Consider the following 18,446-nt stretch of genomic DNA (forward strand, 5'->3'; position numbering starts at 1 on the left):
GAACTGTACAGCCAATTTTAATTGCTGTACACTGAGTACTATTTTAGCCAAAGGCAGGATAGGCATTTCCTTAAGGGAAGACCAAGAACAGTCCTACTCAACAGCCCTATCCCCCAAAGAACCAGGGCTTTAGGCTGTGTTACTTGAACTTAGTTGAACTAAACACACCTATTATTTAAAGCATTTAAAACCCTGTTCTTCAGCCAAAAAAGGGTTATAAAGATCAGTAATAAGACAGTCCCTGTCTGCAGCTCTACAGCCTAAAAGATATGACACAAAAGAGAAACAGATCAGGAGGAAGAAAGCAAACTCAGGGACTACTTCTTAGTTGCATAGTGCTAATTAAGATATATATTTTAAGATATGAATTTTAGTCAATTAAACAACCAATTAAATTTGTGTAGAATTGCCTACAGGTAAAACAGTATATCTGAAGTAAGAAGGAACTTTTCTGATGATATACACAAAGGTATTGGCCCTGTGTGTGAATGAAAGTGTTTCTCGAAAGATGGTTGCCACCTGCAGTTTTTATAAGCATTAAAAAAAAAAGATTAATCTAGCTGAAGAATCCATTAACCACTGTAACTCTGTTTTTTTTAAATCACCATTTATAAATAGGACCATTGCCTGATTAAAGAAATCTTAAAGTCATATGAGTTTTAGTCAATTAAACCTGCATAAATGTGCAGGTGAGAAAAATAGAACTCCCTGCATCAGGGCAGACATCATAGGCTGTTTATTATCTTTAATACAAGTGTGTGTGTCTGTGCATCTGTGTCTGTCTCCAGATGTCAAGAAGAGCAATTCCTTCCTGTCTAAAAAGGGGGAATGTCTCTTCAAAGATGATTCATGAAGCTGAGCAAGGATGCAGGGTGTGTGTGTGTGTGTGTGTGTGTGTGTGATGGTTCCAGGATGTTTTTCAGAACAGAAGCAACAATATGATCTGCCAGAGCACCAGGACACTCTTTGCTCTGGCAAGTGAATGAGGTGATAAAGAGATTTTCAAGTTTGTTTGGGACAGATTAAGTCAGGAAGCTGAGACCCATGGAAACATCTGGAGAGACTGACTGGATCAGAGTTTTTAATATACATTTTAAACTGGTTCTAAGTCATGGTTCTGTATGGAAGTGAGAGCTGGACCATAAAGAAGGCTGATTGCCGAAGAATTGATGCTTTTGAATTATGGTGCTGGAGGAGACTCTTGAGAGTCCCATGGACTGCAAGAAGATCAAACCTCTCCATTCTGAAGGAAATTAGCCCTGAGTCCTCACTGAAAGGACAGATTGTCAAGCTGAGGCTCCAATACTTTGGCCACCTCATGAGAAGAGAAGACTCCCTGGAAAAGACCCTGATGTTGGGAAAGATGGAGGGCACAAGGAGAAGGGGACGACAGAGGACGAGATGGTTGGACAGTGTTCTCGAAGCTACTAACATGAGTTTGACCAAACTGGGGGAGGCAGTGGAAGACAGGAGTGCCTGGCGTGCTCTGGTCCATGGGTCACGAAGAGTCGGACACGACTAAACGACTAAACAACAACAACAAAGTCGTGGTTCTAGTTTTAAGCTGCTGTTACGCCTTTTCCCAAGAAATGACAGACAAGCTGACATGGTTGGTGTTTACTGTGTTTTTAAATTGTGTTTATTATATGTTAAAAAGCAATAAAATGCATTATAAAGAAAGGAAGAAAAACAACAACAGAAACCACCCAGCGCCAGTGGATTGTCCAAAGCTGAACAGCAGTGCCTTTGGCCCTCTATGCTCGCTTAAATCAGCAGGCAATACTTTAACAACCTATTTACTGGTATAATGTAGGTAATGGTTCCTTTATTCCAAAATCGAACATGATCTCAGCCACAAGGTGGCCTGTAGCACTTTCTTGCAACTTTAGGCATCCTTTTATCATAAATAAGGAATGGGTTGTAATGGAAGCCACATGCACATTAAAGGATTAAATTTAAAATTCACCAATCATCCAGTTATTTGTGCATACAGAGAGCACCTGCTAAAGTATTATATTAACTTGTGCACAAGGCAGGGAGAAGAGATTATTTTTTAAAGCGTTCTTTCGATGATGCATTCGGCTGGTCTCTCTAGTCAGAAACAATTCTTCCATAAAGGTGTTTATTGTGATTGTGGTGATGTTATGCTTCTGGCCATCTGGACTTCTATTCAGCCATCTCCCTTGACAAAATTCCTAAGCTGTGTAATGTCAAGCCATAAAAATGCTAACTGTGATTTATAGGCACCGAGACTCTATAGACAATACAGAAGCATATGGGTTTTTTCCTCCTCTGGACAGATATGGAATATCCATACAGCGACTGCGATTCACAGAAGAACCATTCCTAATTTGTTATTTCATTAAGAACTTGAAATATGGTGGTAAACAAAACATATCACCAGGCAGACAAGACATGTGTAACTAATAAACATGGGCTTTGATTCATGCCATTCCTTCTTTGCGCCCCCATTCCCAGGAGATTTAATCTTGTATTACTCTTCAGTGGAAATGGACAGTAAAATATTATTTTCCATTTACTTTAATGGCTCTTTGGATGCATTATTAATATGCAATATATAATGAATAATTGCATACTTACATTTTTACGCCATGTCTTTTTCTGCTGCACAAGACATTCAATGGGCTTTAGGCATGAAGCATAAATTATAGCTACCCGGGGAAGGGTGTGATAACATATACTGTTCCTTTGCTTTATTCTAGCATTGTTTGCAAAGGGAAATAGATTAACTCCTTACTCCTTTGTGAGTCATAACCTCTGTTCTTAATACCAGCACACACGTTATAGGGAAAATGTTGAGGAGTTCAGAGAGAGAAAACTAGGAGACAAATGCTGCAGTGCTAGAGAGACTTGCCTGAGAGCAAGTACCACTGAACTCAATAGGATTTTTTCCTGAGTAGCCATGCATAGGAGTATGCTGTCAGTTCCCATGCTATGCACATCAACTAGGCAGTGAGTTTGTTTAATATGATAGGACTTATGTCCCAGTAGCCATACATATGGCCAGTCTTCAATATCTATCAGGCTATGTATATTGACTTGTATGCTTAAATTGAGATGGAGGTACTGATGGCTACTGTACTATTAATATGAGCTGAAGTTTTCTTTTTTTCTTTTCCTGCCTGACTCTTGTTAAATTTTCTATTAAAAGGTAGCCAGAGTAAGAACCAGGCCGTCTTGTTCTTTGTTTTCCAAAGAACCTTGAAAATCAGAGGAAGTAAAACAAGAGGTGACTTTCAATCAGTGCTAGGGTAGGAAGTCCACACTTGGCTGCCCTTGCCTCCTCAAGGAAATTTGACTTTTGGGTTCCTGTGCGTGGAAAACAGACCATTCCTGGGAACTCTGAAAGTGCCAGGCTGTGCCATTCAGAGACCATTTTGCCTGAACCCGTACCCTTGCAGGGGATCAGTGAATGTGGCTTTGGAGGTGCAAAGAAAAGCCTAATCAGTGAAACAGTCAGGGCATTTGCATGTGTGAACTTGTGTCTGCTTGCATGAGACATCCACGCGCCATATGTTTCCTGCTCTACCATGAACCTATGCCAAAGAAGAGGAAGGGGTCCCAAGGGGTCCCTAACAGAGCAGTATTTGACTGTGTTGCCAGCCTGTGGAGTGGGACAAATCTGGCCTGGCACATGATACCTTTGTTAGTAGGGCAGGCTTAGGGAGAGACTGGCCCAACATCACCCAGGTATCATCATGTCTGAACATAGATATGAACAGGGGTCTCCCCAGCCTGTGGTTTTGGAGTGCCCTTGGAAGGTGTGGCTTCAAAGGGAGGCAGGGCTGTCACGGTGAGTTCCTATGCTTCAAAAATTTACCACTATACCACCGTTGAGGAGCTATTACAACTGCTACTACTGGAAGGTAACAAAATTAGGTGCTTGAAACATGATTTTTTTTCTGCAATGGTTGTGGCCATATGCAATGTGGTGGGTGATTAATACAATTTTTACCCCCCAAAGTGCCACTTTAACTCAGGTTGTGTCCTCAAAGCAAAGTAGAGAGCTGAGCACCAAATATTTGGGGTGTGGAGGCACCCTTAGTCCAATTCTTATTATTGTTTGGGCCTCAAAATGGAGAATGGGATGTTGAAAGAACTCTTGTCCTTTATCCTTCCAGATAATGCATTGCTTGTTTAAATAACCAGGAGCCACAAAATCCTTTTTCCAGTGATAAACTGGAGAATGTATATTTTGATGAGTCTCCCACAGGCAATAACAGCTCACCACTGCAGGCACAAATGCTCTTTGGTTTCTACATTTATGTTGAAAATAAATTTTCATCAGGACTGACCATTCACACACTTTTATTTATCATGCCTATATAAAAGTTTGGTTACCATTAAAGCGTTTACAGCTGCTGTGGCATTTGTCCGTGTTAAGCGTGCAGTATTCAGAATTTTACAACAGAGGCAAGAGACTGGATTTCTTACAAAGTATAAAGGGCCTTCATAGCTTCTCAAAGAATATACAATTATATGCCAGTGTAAGACTGGGGGTTTGGGTGGCTGTACTCAAATATATGTCCTTGAGTTCAGATGTCTGAAGGGAAGCAGTGCTGCTTCATAAAATTATTTGTATTTCTTGGTAATACATTTAAAATCTCCCACTAAATCCAAATCTTTATTGCTTAGCCCAGGCATAGGCAAACTTGGCCCTCCAGATGTTTTGGGCCTACAACTCCCATCATCCCTAGCTAACAGGAACAGGGGTCAGGGATGATGGGAGTTGTAGTCCCTAAACATCTGGAGGGCCGAGTTTGCCTATGACTGGCTTAGCCAAAGGCAAACAATCATACAACAGTACAAAAAGCGAGACGTCACTAAATATATGACTTTAACAAATGAAAAGCATCATGACTAGCCACTGGAATAGCCAGATAAACTCAGTTAAGTGCAGTGTGTAACTCAGTGTAGACTTCAAAAGGCTTTTAAGTAACACTGATAATTCAAATAGTATCCAGACTTAATGTGCTGAGCTCTTTTAAAATCTTTAAAGCAGCTGAAGAAATTATTCATTACAGATGTTACTGATGTTTCTTTAAATATTTATATCCTCACCTCGGCTGAGTTTGAGATGGCTTATGGAATAGTATATTAAACCATACCTTTCCCCATCATGTTTGAAAGGCACACAGAATGAAGTTCTGGGGAAATGACTGACAGTCACAGAAATGGAAGCAAGCATGACATTCACACACAACATTGGAAATGCACGGTACTGTTGGGCAAACAGATGCCGGAGGGGGGGGGGAAGACAGAAGATGAGAAGTTTAGAAGCTCAGACAGTTGAGGGGTTTCTCTTTGTAGTTAAATCATGGACGGACAGAACACTGAAGATAATGTCACAGTCTCAAAAGCCTGGACTTTATGATATTATGCCACGCGGCATAACTCTATGATATTATGCCACATGGAAGCTATTAAAATGATAAATGTTCACCGTGCCATTTTCACTCACCGAGAAGAAAGGCTTGGCTTTCCACTTTTACTACAGCTGGTATAAATTCCTGGGCCATCATCAAAGAAACTTCCAAGCGCCAGTTTTTGCCTGATAGACTCCCTCTCATTTTTTTGAGCCTGAAAAAAACACACAACCAGAACAATTATCGTCAAACCGCTGACAGCAGACCACATTCCTGTAAACAGAACTTTAAAGTTAATCCAACATTTTCAGCACTCAGTGCTATAATTTGAGACAAGGAGATAAAGCGCCAATGATATTATGTACCCTCTTGATTTGTTTCAAATAGAGAATACATGTTGAATATTGTCTCAGACTAGTCACTAGGTGATCCTGGCACAAGTGTTATTTCAGTTCATTTTCGCCTTTAATTTGTCTACTGTCTTTCTACACTGCTATACACAAGGCAGTGTATGAGCCATAGAAGCAACAGAATACACAACAAACACCACACATCTTATCACAATCTGACTCAATGCAAGAAGTCATCATTTGTTCCAAGTTCTTGAGTCCAGGAAGTGGGAAGATGGCTTGCTATAGATGGGGTTGCACTACTCTGGAAGGAGCAGGTCCATAGCTTGAGATTACTCCTGTATTCAACTGTCATTTGAGGCCCATCTCTAGCTGGTTCACCAGCTATGGCCCCTTTGGGAGAGAGATAACTTGACCACGGCACTCCATGCTGTACTTCCAGATTGGACAATTCTTGCCTAAGCCAACCACGGTTCTGAATTTTATGATGATGATGATGATAATACTTCCCTAAACAGGGCTGCCTTCAGATGTCTTCTAAATGTCAGGTAGTTGTTTATCTCTTTGATATGTGAAGGGAGGGCATTCCACAGGGCGGGTGCCACTACCGAGAAGGCCCTCTGCCTGGTTCCCTGTAGCTTTGCTTCTCGCAATGAGGGAACCGCCAGAAGGCCCTCGGCGCTGGACCTCAGCGTCTGGGCAGAATGATGGGGGTGGAGACGCTCCTTCAGGTATACTGGGCCGAGGCCGTTTAGGGCTTTAAAGGTCAACACCAACACTTTGAATTCTGCTCGGAAACGTACTGGGAGCCAGTGTAGGTTTTTCAAAACCAGTGTTATATGGTCTTGGCGGCCGCCCCCAGTCACCAGTCTAGCTGCTGCATTCTGGATTAGTTGTAGTTTTGAAGTCCAGGGTTTGCAACCTGTGGTCAAATTTCATTGAATGGAGAGAGCTTAGTGGGGCTAAAGAGCCAAAATGGATGTGTGTGTGTGTGTGTGTGTGTGTGTGTGTTGCGGGGTGGAAAGCCCTCTGTAAGCAAACTGTTCATGTCTCTGGCAAAACCTGGCAGCTTGCAGCGCAGGAGGAAAGAATGTAAAAGAGAAAAGGGGAGCATCAGAAAGTGAGAAAAGTGGCTGCCCACCCACTCTTGGCCACGCCCCACTCACCACTAGCATATAGCCCCCATCAGCTTACCCCAGAGCAAATGCGGCCCTCAACAGAAAAAAGCCTGCTTGTGGTTTTCCCAGAGGTATCTGGTTGGCCACTGAAAGAATAGGATCATAGAATTATACATATGTAGAGTGTTGGAAGGGATTCCAAGGGTCATCTAGTCCAACCCCCTGCAATGCAGGAAACTTTTGCCCAAGTTGGGGCCTGAACCCACAACCCTGAGATGAAGAATATCATGCTCTACCTACTGAGCTATGTTGGACTAGATGGGCCTTTGGCCTGATCCATTCTTCAAACAAACAAACTGCAAATACCCAGTTCCCTCTACGGATTCAGCCTAAGCAACAATAGGTTTTAATTCATACTTTGTTTATTAGAGTTGGAAACTGGTGCCACACTGTCTAATCTGAAGCAATTACAGCCTAGTGATTTTGTGGAGCATCACCATTAGCAGAATTCATTAGTGATTGCCCATAGATATGACTGCTAACTGAATGCTTTCAGGAACCATCCTTTGAAACGTATGGCGCACTATGCATCTGGTATATAGCTTTTCTGTCTCAAAAAAAGGGCAGCGGCAAACGAACTGCAACACGAGGGGAAAATCAATAACTTTAAGAGCACAGTGGCTGAACTTAATAAGCTGGTATATTCATTTTCACTTTGCCACAAGTGCTGCTATAACAGAAAAGGAACCTCAGGGGGCTCTCTCATTAGATTTTGTTTTTCATCCAATCTATTACATGCTACTGAAGATGCTTCCATCTGCACTACTGTTTTATGAAGCTGTTTTCCTGCAGTGGGGGGAGAATTCAGAGAAAGATGTGGAGACAGTTGTGTAAGGATAATCTTGGACACTGTCAAAATAAAATATTAATCTAGATGTAGCAGCATCCAGTCGCCTAGAGGCTAAACCACTACAGAAGGAAGCAAAAGAAGAGGCATCATAAAAGAACAATACGCAAAACAAAAATACAATTAAAATAATAAAAACCAAGAAATACCAGTCAAGCACTCAAAAAATCTGTAAGGTTTGACAGCGGCAGACATCAATAGCCAACAAAAACTATGGTGAACAGAATATTTTCAGCCAGGATGGCATGCTTGGTGCATATCATAAAATCATAGAGTTGGAAGAGACCCTGAGGATCACTCTGAATTAGCAGGAATATGCAGCTGCCCCATGCAAGGATTGAACCTGCAACCTTGGCACTATCAGCACCACACTCTAACCAATGGAGCCATCCATGAAGCTTTCACATGGAAGTTTCTACATTACTCCCAACAGTAGCCACAAATCACTCCCAAAGCCCAAAAGACAGATGTCAACTGCCGACCACTGGAAGTCCCCTCCTTCCTTATCACGCTGACATTAATATAAAGAAAACACTCGCCATTTCTCATGTTAGTAAGAATGAGTGGGACCTGCAACAAAGGTGGTCCCTCTTTTTTCCATTCTTTTACCCCCACCCTCAGTTCTCTGCCCCACTCCATCAGTAATATGCAGCCACTCACATGCCCAATCCTCACATGCTGCTTTTGCCCACTCCCAACCCTTCAAAGTTTCTTTCTAAATATTCTTTGTACTTCTGAAAACCTTAAGGTTTCTCTAAACTGATAGCATCACCCTTCTGGTGTGTGAGCACTGTGGTTGTGTCTATGGAAGGAATGAAATGCATAGGCTAAAGACGGAACGAGGACTATCACCCACCACAACATCCTACAAGTAAATTCCTCAACAAATCAATTCCCCTCATCTTCCAAGTTTGCAGCAGGAGCTAATTTCACCATCTGGGCATTGCACTGGCCCGTTTTTGTTTAAAACAAACTTTTTTTTCAAATACACATTTGCAATGTTAAAAAGCAACACCACATAACATGTTATCCGTCCGTTGGTGAATCAAGTGTTACTTCACAGAGCTTGCTACATGTGAAAGTCTCAGTGTAAAATCTACAGATTTCGTACACACTGCATGCGGCAGTTTAAAGGGCAAATATTGACTAAGGTTGCATGCTGAAATCCAGATCTATGGCTCTGAAGCTAGGGATGCTTTAGTCTGGCACACATTTTTAAAAGCAAACTGAGCTGATTCACATTTCCTGGATTAAATACCCAAACTGGAATGCACTTTCAGTTTCCAGGATGCTTAGAACTTTGCGATAACAGTCCCTGGCTCATCAAACATGCCAAAAATGCATATGGAATTGCATACATTGGGATAAAAAGCATATAAATATATTTATTTTAAATGGATGTTATGTAAAAAGATACAGAAAATAAGGTGTTGCGTGTGTCTGTGTTGTATCCGACACTGTTGTCCCACTTGTGCAACAGAATTCCCGCCTCCCTTCCCATCACCCCCCTTTTTTTGTTTATTCAACACAATATATACACACCACTTGATTGTACCAAAACCTCTAAGCAGTTTACAAGAAATATTATGACTATCAATAAAAACTTAAGAGCAAGTAGTTAAAAACATTAAAAAAATAAAATCAGCAGTAAATGAAAAAGAGATTAAACATGTCAGTTATCTGTGTGTCAGGATAGGCTTGCCTAAACAAAAATGGTTTAAGCAGATGCTGAAAGGAATACATGTGAAGGGACCTGCCTGATGTCAATGACAGGGAGTTCCAAAGTGTAGGTGAAACTAAAAGAATGATTTCTTACAAGTGCGGAGCAAATATTGGGTGGCACCTATAACAGCACCACTGCTGGAGATTGAAGCAGTTGAGTGGGCACATATGAGGTTAGACATTGGGGGACCCTCTGAGGTTGATTTTAGGGGTGCATGAGGGAAGGAGAGACAACTCCGTGGTTTTAAATTGCAGATCAATGTATGACAGAAACCAGAAACAGACTGATCTGTCCCTATCTGAAGCCATCACACTTGCATCAGTTTGTAGAGATTAAAAGAGAGTGTGCCATTTTCAGCTCAAGTGCTACACGTAGTGATTCGCAAGTACTTGTGCATCAGTGCAATTGATCTGCTGGTTGCATCACATCTATGCATAAGATCTGCGGCCGTAATACTTAAGTTACTCATGTTTTACCTACAATTAGAGTGGCTCATGGAAAGACACGGGGAGAATAAAAAGACTAATTAGATTGTGAGGATGATGCAAGTGCAAGCAGTAGACCCAGGGGTGCCCAAACTTTTTTCAAAGAGGGCCGGATTTGATGAAGTGAACATACGTGAGGGCTGACCAAAGTTGCTGACCTTTTTTTAGGATTGAAGTTGTTGACCTTTTCTTAGGACTGAAGCTTTGTTTGTTTGGCCCCAGTAAATGAACTGCCACAGGGGCTGGATAAAACTGGCCAAAGGGCCGGTTTAGGCCCCCAAAATGGACTTTGGACATGCCTGTGCAGGTGGAGCAATGACACAGTTAGCACAGTAACTAATGAGAGCACGGACACTGGCATAATTAGCATCATCATAAAATGGCAGGCAGAAAAGCAGCCTTATGGCTGCAGCAAAAGTTCACAGCAGACCACCAGAGGGTTACTAGAAAATTGTTTTATGCATTTTTTAAATATCTTTTTTTTTTAAAAAAAAGGAAGTGTACACACACTTATGGACCAACAATGTTGGTTTTATTTTTCGCTGTGTGGTAGCAGGGGTCATGGGGTCTTTCCAATCCATTAAAAAGCCAAATGTTGCACCTGCATATTGGAAGCTTGGGGTTTACGCCATGAACTTTGGCAGCTAAACAACAGTTGAGGAAGCTGGCCAACTCATCTAAAGACAAGTTAGCGCTAGCTATTATAACAGGTTTACAAGTCTGCTGGCCAAATATTTATATGTTTATACACTGCAAGGTTGTTTCACAGGCCATTGATCTACTTTTTAATAATTCTCCTCTCCTCCTAAACATTTGCAAGTTCAGTCTCTAAAAACTCAGCAGCCTTCCTATTGAAATAGTCCAGCTCATGGGAAGCTGGGTTTTTATTTTATTTTAGACTGACTATTGGGCTGTATTCAATGCTAGAGACCCACTGAAGGCAATGGACATTGTTAACTTAGGTTCACTGATTTCACTGAGTCGACTCTGAGTAGAACTTAGGCAGTAACATACCACTTTAAACAGAATGGAAAGGAGACCCCTTGCTTCTTTAAAGGTAAAGGGACTCCTGACCATTAGGTCCAGTCGCGACTGACTCTGGGATTGTGGTGCTCATCTCGCTTTATTGGCCGAGGGAACCGGCATACAGCTTCCAGGTCATGTGGCTAGCATGACCAAGCCGCTTCTGGCGAACCAGAGCAGCGCACGGAAACGCCGTTTACCTTCTCGCCGGAGCAGTACCTATTTATCTACTTGCACTTTGACTTGCTTTTGAACTGCTAGGTTGACAGGAGCAGGGACTGAGTAACAGGAGCTCACCCTGTTGCGGGGATTTGAACCGCCGACCTTCTGATCGGCAAGTCCTAGGCTCTGTGGTTTAACCCACATAGCTACAATTCTTTACATAGCTACAATTCTCCAAATGGTTTAACAGTCAATCCCTCACCTCAGGGAACTCTGCAAATTGTAGTTAGGTGTCCTCTAACAACTCTCAGCTAGAATGCAAAGATCTAGCACAGCCACCATAAAACTCAAGATTCATGTTTGGTGCAATCTGGTTCCATTAACACAAATGGTTGTTTTGATACATGCTTCAGTAAAACCTGGGTAATACCTATCATGTGATCTGCACCAAACAAGGAGCTGCACAGATATAACATCAAGAGATACTGAGATGTAACTCTCTGGGGATGCCTCCTAAAGCTTTAAGAACTTACAGGTGCTTCACATAATAGCATGAATTACATTTTGTTCTGTAATGCAAGCTTAATCTGTATGAAAGCGGGGGAAAGTAGTATAAACCACCACACACACAATGCAGTTGGTTTCACCACTGCCATACCATCAAGGGTAGCCAATGTGGTGTTCAGAGGCTGTGTCAAGTGTCAGCATCTGCTGACACCCTGGGAGGGGGGTCAGGAACACTGCCAAAAGTCCACTTGACCTACTGCAGCGAGGAGACAAAATCACACAGGGAGGACACATGGAGAGTGCCTTGCCCAAGGAACCTACAAAATCTGGATCCAACACAGGTGGCATCCTCCAGTGCCCACGTCCTATTATTTCACAAAATGCTCATATTTTTATGCAGCTTTCATGTCATTATTTTACCAGGATATATTCTATTTTCTTGGATTGTTTCAGTATGGTAGCTCTATCTTCAAAACCATTTACATGGCCAACCCAGTTCTACCTAGTTATGTCCTACTAGCTCAGATGATTAACACTGCCACTTCCTTTCAGTCCATTCTGTTCTCTCAGCAGGTGTGGTGAAGAACTGTTGTCTTCAGCACAGTTTGGAAAGAACCAATTTAGCCAACAAGATTTGCTGCAAATATGTAGAAAATCACTCAGGGCTGAAGTAACTCGGGATACAGGAAATCTCCAGATGTAGCACTTTTATTTCCAAGAGTATTTCTTGATCTGGCCCAAATTGGTGTGCTTCAAACAAAACTTCACTGGATAAGCTTTGCGGCCCCTCTGTTTTATTGATGCTTTTTATGGTGCTTCAGAAATGCTGCTGGCTTACTCCTATCATTTTGTCTGAATTGTTAAAGGAGAGCCTGAGTCTCACAAAAGCTAGCAGGATCATTAGCTGATTGCTCAACCGGCAGCAATAACACGTCAGAGGATAATTTTATTGACCCTTTTAAAGGACACTTTATTCCAGATATTACCAATAAATGAGTTTTATGTGTTAATGGTGTACATTCACGGTGAGCTTTACATTGCATACATGCACAATGAGAACAGTATGTCAACATTTATATGAAACTGACAGGTCTCTTATTAGGTATCATTGCCCCTTTCCTCTCACAATACAAGGCCTTTCGTATTCTCTAGAACACTTTACCAGCGTGGCATTTATAGCAATAGAAACATGGCTGCAAGGAGTGTAGACAGCCAGAAATGCAAGCCGTTAAGAGTTCAGAACAAGTCACATAGTACTTCAATTGTTCCATCTCATTTACTGCACATAGTTTACTAGGTTTTCTAGAAACACAAACCAAACACCATAATTAGAATGTTTATTTAATCCGATAGTAACATAAAGGCAATTCAAAGATGGCAGAATCCAAAATTAACTTGTATTTCAAATATCTAGGCTTCAGAAGAGCCAGAAACAAATATTTTAGGTGCCAGCCAAGGAGCGAGATTGAAAAATGATAATATTCTCAGACACTAGTATCAGAGTTTCTGACCATTATGGGATTTTTTAAATAGCAAATTTATAAAGCTAGTGTGTTGGAAGTTCTCCAACTATGAACATATAAAGCTTCCTTATAGTTAGCTAGACTGCAAGTCCCTAAGACACATTCTGACCAGCAGCGCTTCTCCAGGGGCTCTGCTATTTCATGCTACAGGAGATTCCACTAAAGGGAGATGCCGAGGGCTGAACTTTTGGGACCTTCTGCGTGCAAACTGTATGCTATGCTTGGAATTACGGCCTCCCCCAGCTGGTATAACAGCCTCCATGACCCACAAGGTAGGTGTCATTAGCTTTCCAAAATTAATGCATACAGTTGCAGAATTAAATAAATCACAAAACGAATTTGTAGCCAACACAGTAGGTATCACTAAACTTTCCATTAAGCCAATGTGACAGTAAAATGTGTTAAATTCCCTACATAAGGGAAATCGGTGCATTCAGAAACCCATCAACAGATTCTTAAGGCAACAAGTTCTGGCCAGAAGAAGAGAAATATAGAAAGAGTGGAGCTTTTGGGCACTCTTAGGCTAAGAACTGGCATATTCTTGTAGTTTGATGTCAAGACCTCAGCCATGCAGCTAAAGTTATTTTTAAGTATGTCTGTTATTACCAGACATAGACAATTACTATATTTAAAGTTCCATATTGCAGCTGGCATGCTTTTTAAAGACATGCCAATGCAGCAGTTTATATAAACTCTCCACACCCTGGGTAAACTCACTGTACTGTTCAATTTAAAAAGTTTCTATTCAATGGGTTGGTGGTGGGAGCAGTGAGAAAGAGAGAGAAAAGAAGAAAAAGACCATTCAAGTTTCAAACATTAATCAAAACTGGATTGCCTAACTTACTACAACATACTACATCAATACACTCCTAGCACCTGATTTCCATCGATCTGCAATGCTGACAGTTAAAATGTTTTATATAGCAAAACCAAAAAGTATGTAGAATGCAATATTCTGAACTAAAGCTTAACAGAAAGTTGGTGAAAACACTTATTATGACAACAAATGTCATTATATAGCGAAATAAAGAGACACTGTCATGAACATGCACATTTATTTCTGTTTTTGCATCCTTGAAGGATGTTTTGTGAATACTTTTTTTTTGCAACTGAACGGCCCTGATTTGTTTCTCTCCTGCAAACAGCAGCAATTGTTCCCAGACAAAAGAGCCCTTTTGTGTCTCTTACCTTTTTATAATTCCCCTCCACATCCAATGTGGATACTTCAGTGATGATGTCATCCATTCCATCACTATCCAAATGCATTCCTTTAACCCTTAAAAACCCCTAGGAAAACAAACTGGTCACTTTCTCTTCTGCCTTCAACTTATTCTGCGCCTCAAGTCTCCTTTCACGAAGCCCATTCATTAAAACTGCAGTTTCAGGTGGCAGCTTAAAGCCAGACCAGTAGTTTCGGTCTTCTTTTTCTGTGCAATGAGAGGGTCCATTCCTGGCTGTTAAAAGTCTCTTGTCCTCAGACACTGGGACCTGTCAGGAGCCTGATCTTCTCGCCAGCTGCTATCACCTACCTCTGAAGCATGCAGCTACAATCCACTCCAAAGTCTGCTGCTTTTTCTTCTTCTCCAAATAAAGTAAAGGCTGGCTTTGAGCTGAAGCCAGCTGATTACACTTCTTCGCCAGTTACAGAAGGAAAGCAACAATCTTCCTCTAGTCCCTGGTAGTGCAGGTTAAAAATAGATGGAAAGGCCTGCCTAGCAGAGTACACCAGAGCAAAACACACACACCCCTGCTACGTACAAAGCAGAATGATATAAAAAGCCAAGGCCGCATGGCCCGCAGCCATAAGCAGCAGGCCAAAGGGCCCAAAAGCACACAGCCTTCCCATCTTTTAAAAGGAGCCCCTCTATCCCAGGTTGTCCAGACCTGGGGCAACTCCAGCCTCCAATGCAGTCTAACACAATGCAAAAAGGGGGGGATAGCAGAGGGGCAAGGGACAAGGACAACCTGCATTCAGCCTTTCTCAACCTGTGGGTCCCCAGATGTTGTTGAACTACAACTCCCATCACCCCTAGCTAGCAAGGCCAGAGCTCAGGGATGATGGCAGTTGTAGTCCAACAACATCTGGGGACCCACAGGTTGAGAACAGCTGTATTGACTTCTTTTCTTTTTCCTCTTTCTTTCAAATTGATAAGTAGGTTTCCTCAATCTAGCTAATTAACGAAAGCAAAGAACCCCCCCCCCCAAGTAGATAGTTACAGAGCATGTCCAGTATCACTTCAATTTACAGACATTTATTTGGATGCACATTACTTACACATGCGTCCCCTGAATCCTCTCTTGGGCAATTTTTCTGCTTCAGGGACTCGCTCAGAAAAAAACAGGAGTACTGAAAATAACTGGGCTGTAGCCGACAGTGTTACTTAGTTGACTGTAGGGCTTTTCCACAGTGAAATGGGGAGGGAAGTGGTTCTTAGAAATTCCCTCTCCTCCCTGCAAGCTCCCTCTTCACTGGGAGACACCCGCCCCTCTGGAGCAGATTAAGAGGGCTGCTGTGGTGGTATGTGATGGGATCCCTGAAAATTCCTTCCTTCCCTTGCTCTCCTGACAGAACCTTAACCATCAGCTGACTGATGCTACTGGATATAGCTCAATATTTTTACTATATACAGTGGTACCTCCGGTTGCGAACTTAATTTGTTTCGGAGGTTCGTTCTTAACCCGAAACTGTTCTTCACATGAGGCGCGCTTTCGCCAGTGGGGCCTCTTGCCACCGCTGTGTGACTTCTGCTCGCATCCTGGGGCAAAGTTTGCAATCAGGAGCATCTACTTCCAGGTTAGCGGAGCTCGTTACCCGAATAATAATAATAATAATAATAATAATAATAATAATAATTTATTTGTACCCCGCCCATCTGGCTGGGTTCCCCCAGCCACTCTGGGCGGCTTCCATAGAAACCAAAAATACACTAAAATATCACAGTTTAAAAACTTCCCTGAACAGGGCTGCCTTAAGATGTCTTCTGAATCTCAGGTCCATTCCCAAAACGTTTGAAAGGAGGACAGTACGTAACCTGAGGTTCCACTGTAAGTTAAAGGTAAAGGTAAAGGTACCCCTGACCGTTAGGTCCAGTCGCAGACGACTCTGGGGTTGTGGCGCTCATCTCACTCTATAGACGTTTGTCCGTAGACAGCTTCCGGGTCATATGGCCAGCATGACTAAGCCGCTTCTGGCGAACCAGAGCAGTGCATGGAAACGTCGTTTACCTTCCTGCCGGAGCGGTACCTATTTATCTACTTGCATTTTGACGTGCTTTCGAACTGCTAGGTGGGCAGGAGCAGGGACCCAACAATGGGAGCTCACCCCATCGTGGGGATTCGAACCGCCGACCTTCCGATCAGCAAGCCCTAGGCTCTGTGGTTTAGACCATAGCGCCACCCGTGTCCTGAGGTTCTACTATAGTAGTTTACAATAAGGGTGTTTCTGAAGTTCAAGCTGCAGCCTGGAAGGTTGGCTGCCAACCACAACGTTATGAGATCAGCTCGGGGATGCAAAATGCACGTGCTTAGAACACTTCGCCTCTCAGATTGAGACAAACCCCCACTGACAGGTGCACATCTCAGGAACGTTCGGAGCTTAGTGACACCGCATGAGCGCACGCTTTGGAGATGAAACCCCACACATTCCCCGCTGCCTCTCACGCTGTGCATCTGGAGTCCACGCTGCTTTTCCATAAAAGCCAACCAACCACTTTGGGGTCATGTCATTCATTAATCTTGTAATAGCAGATAACCGACATCATTCTGCCTTGTCTCTCTTGATTTTGTGAAGTCTCTTGTTCTTTATGAAACTTCAGAACAGTAGGATGATTATAGCACATGTTTCATGTTAATGGAAGCAGGAAACCACCCCGCCCACTCAAAGTAATTCAGTGAAGGAGTTATCATCAGGAGAATTTCCGGGAAGCACAAGGGACGGGGGCTAGGGGAGGACCTAAGCCATCTTGAGATTAATTCAAGCATTAGTTGGTTAGGCCTTATGGCTTATTACAGAGCTCCTGTGGACTTTTCATGTTGTGGCTTCATGACTCATCTTTTAGGGTCCAAAACAGTGAGCTAGCTACACATTTAGATCACAATAAACCCAATTCATCACTAGTAGCTGAATTTTGTTCTTGGGCCCAATTTAAGGCACTGGTATTAGTCTACAAAGGGACGCGGGTGGCGCTGTGGGTAAAACCTCAGCGCCTAGGACTTGCCGATCGCATGGTCGACGGTTCGAATCCCCGCGGCGGGGTGCGCTCCCGTCGTTCGGTCCCAGCGCCTGCCAACCTAGCAGTTCGAAAGCACCCCCGGCTGCAAGTAGATAAATAGGGACCGCTTACCAGCGGGGAGGTAAACGGCGTTCTGTGTGCTGCGCTGGCTCACCAGATACAGCTTGTCACGCTGGCCATGTGACCCGGAAGTGTCTGCGGACAGTGCTGGCTCCCGGCCTATAGAGTGAGATAAGCGCACAACTCTAGAGTCTGGCAAGACTGGCCCGTACGGGCAGGGGGACCTTTACCTTTTATTAGTCTACAAAGAAGTGTTTCTTGACGGAGGGGCATATCATGGTCTTGGGGATGGGGCTCAAAAAATATGTGCAACATAAATAGAACATTAGAACCCACAAAATTTTATTACATTTGAAAATTCCAATATAATAATTAGGGGAGCCATGCTTGAAAGGACTGTGTGTGGGATTTTTATGTTAGCTAAAAGGGGCATGGGTTAAAAGAGATTGAGAAATACTGTTTTCAAAGCCCTAAATGAGGAAGGACCATAGCTTAGCGGCAGAGCATCTACTTTGTAAGGCCCTGGGTTCAATCCCTCGCATGTCCAGACAGGGTTGGGAGAGGTTACTGCCAGTCTATGAGTGGTGTTCCACAAAGCTTTGCCCAGGGCAGACCCACTGAAATTAATGAACATGACGAAGATAGGTGTATTAATCAAAGGCTTGCCTTAGGGTTGCATGTTCTTCCTCAGGAACATGCTGCTACAGAAAATTTCCTTTCCTTTTTTTTTTATTGACTGCAGTTTAAACACAGTTTAGGTTTCAGGTAATGATGTTAATCTTAACTGTGGTTGGTTAAGATTTGTTAAGTTTTACGACCCATTATAAGACGTTGTCTGTTTCAAACTACAGTATAGTTGAAATGAAAAACAGCTGACTGTGGTCAGATGAAACTACAAGTTGAAGCTAATAAAAAATGTAGTGGTTTTGTATCTCAGAAATGCCCTCTGCACACAAAAATGTGTATTCC

General features: G+C 42.6%; 1 protein-coding gene across 10 annotated transcripts in view; it reads right to left on the bottom strand.

Moving 5' to 3' along the window:
• LOC309369777 (schwannomin-interacting protein 1) overlaps positions 1-18,446 on the bottom strand; it is a 368,814-nt gene that overhangs the window by 14,533 nt on the left and 335,835 nt on the right. For 8 of the 10 annotated variants that reach the window (XM_081911066.1, XM_081911068.1, XM_081911069.1 and 5 more), the window contains one exon: positions 5,483-5,601. In XM_081911066.1, the coding sequence (XP_081767192.1) occupies positions 5,483-5,601 (119 nt within the window). Of the gene's footprint in view, positions 1-5,482; positions 5,602-14,373; positions 14,796-18,446 lie in introns of those variants that run through there. The other 2 variants (XM_081911073.1, XM_081911075.1) reach the window with 2 other exon arrangements.

Source organism: Podarcis melisellensis (assembly GCF_964234715.1).
Source record: "Podarcis melisellensis genome assembly, chromosome: 5".
Classification (NCBI taxonomy): domain Eukaryota; kingdom Metazoa; phylum Chordata; class Lepidosauria; order Squamata; family Lacertidae; genus Podarcis; species Podarcis melisellensis.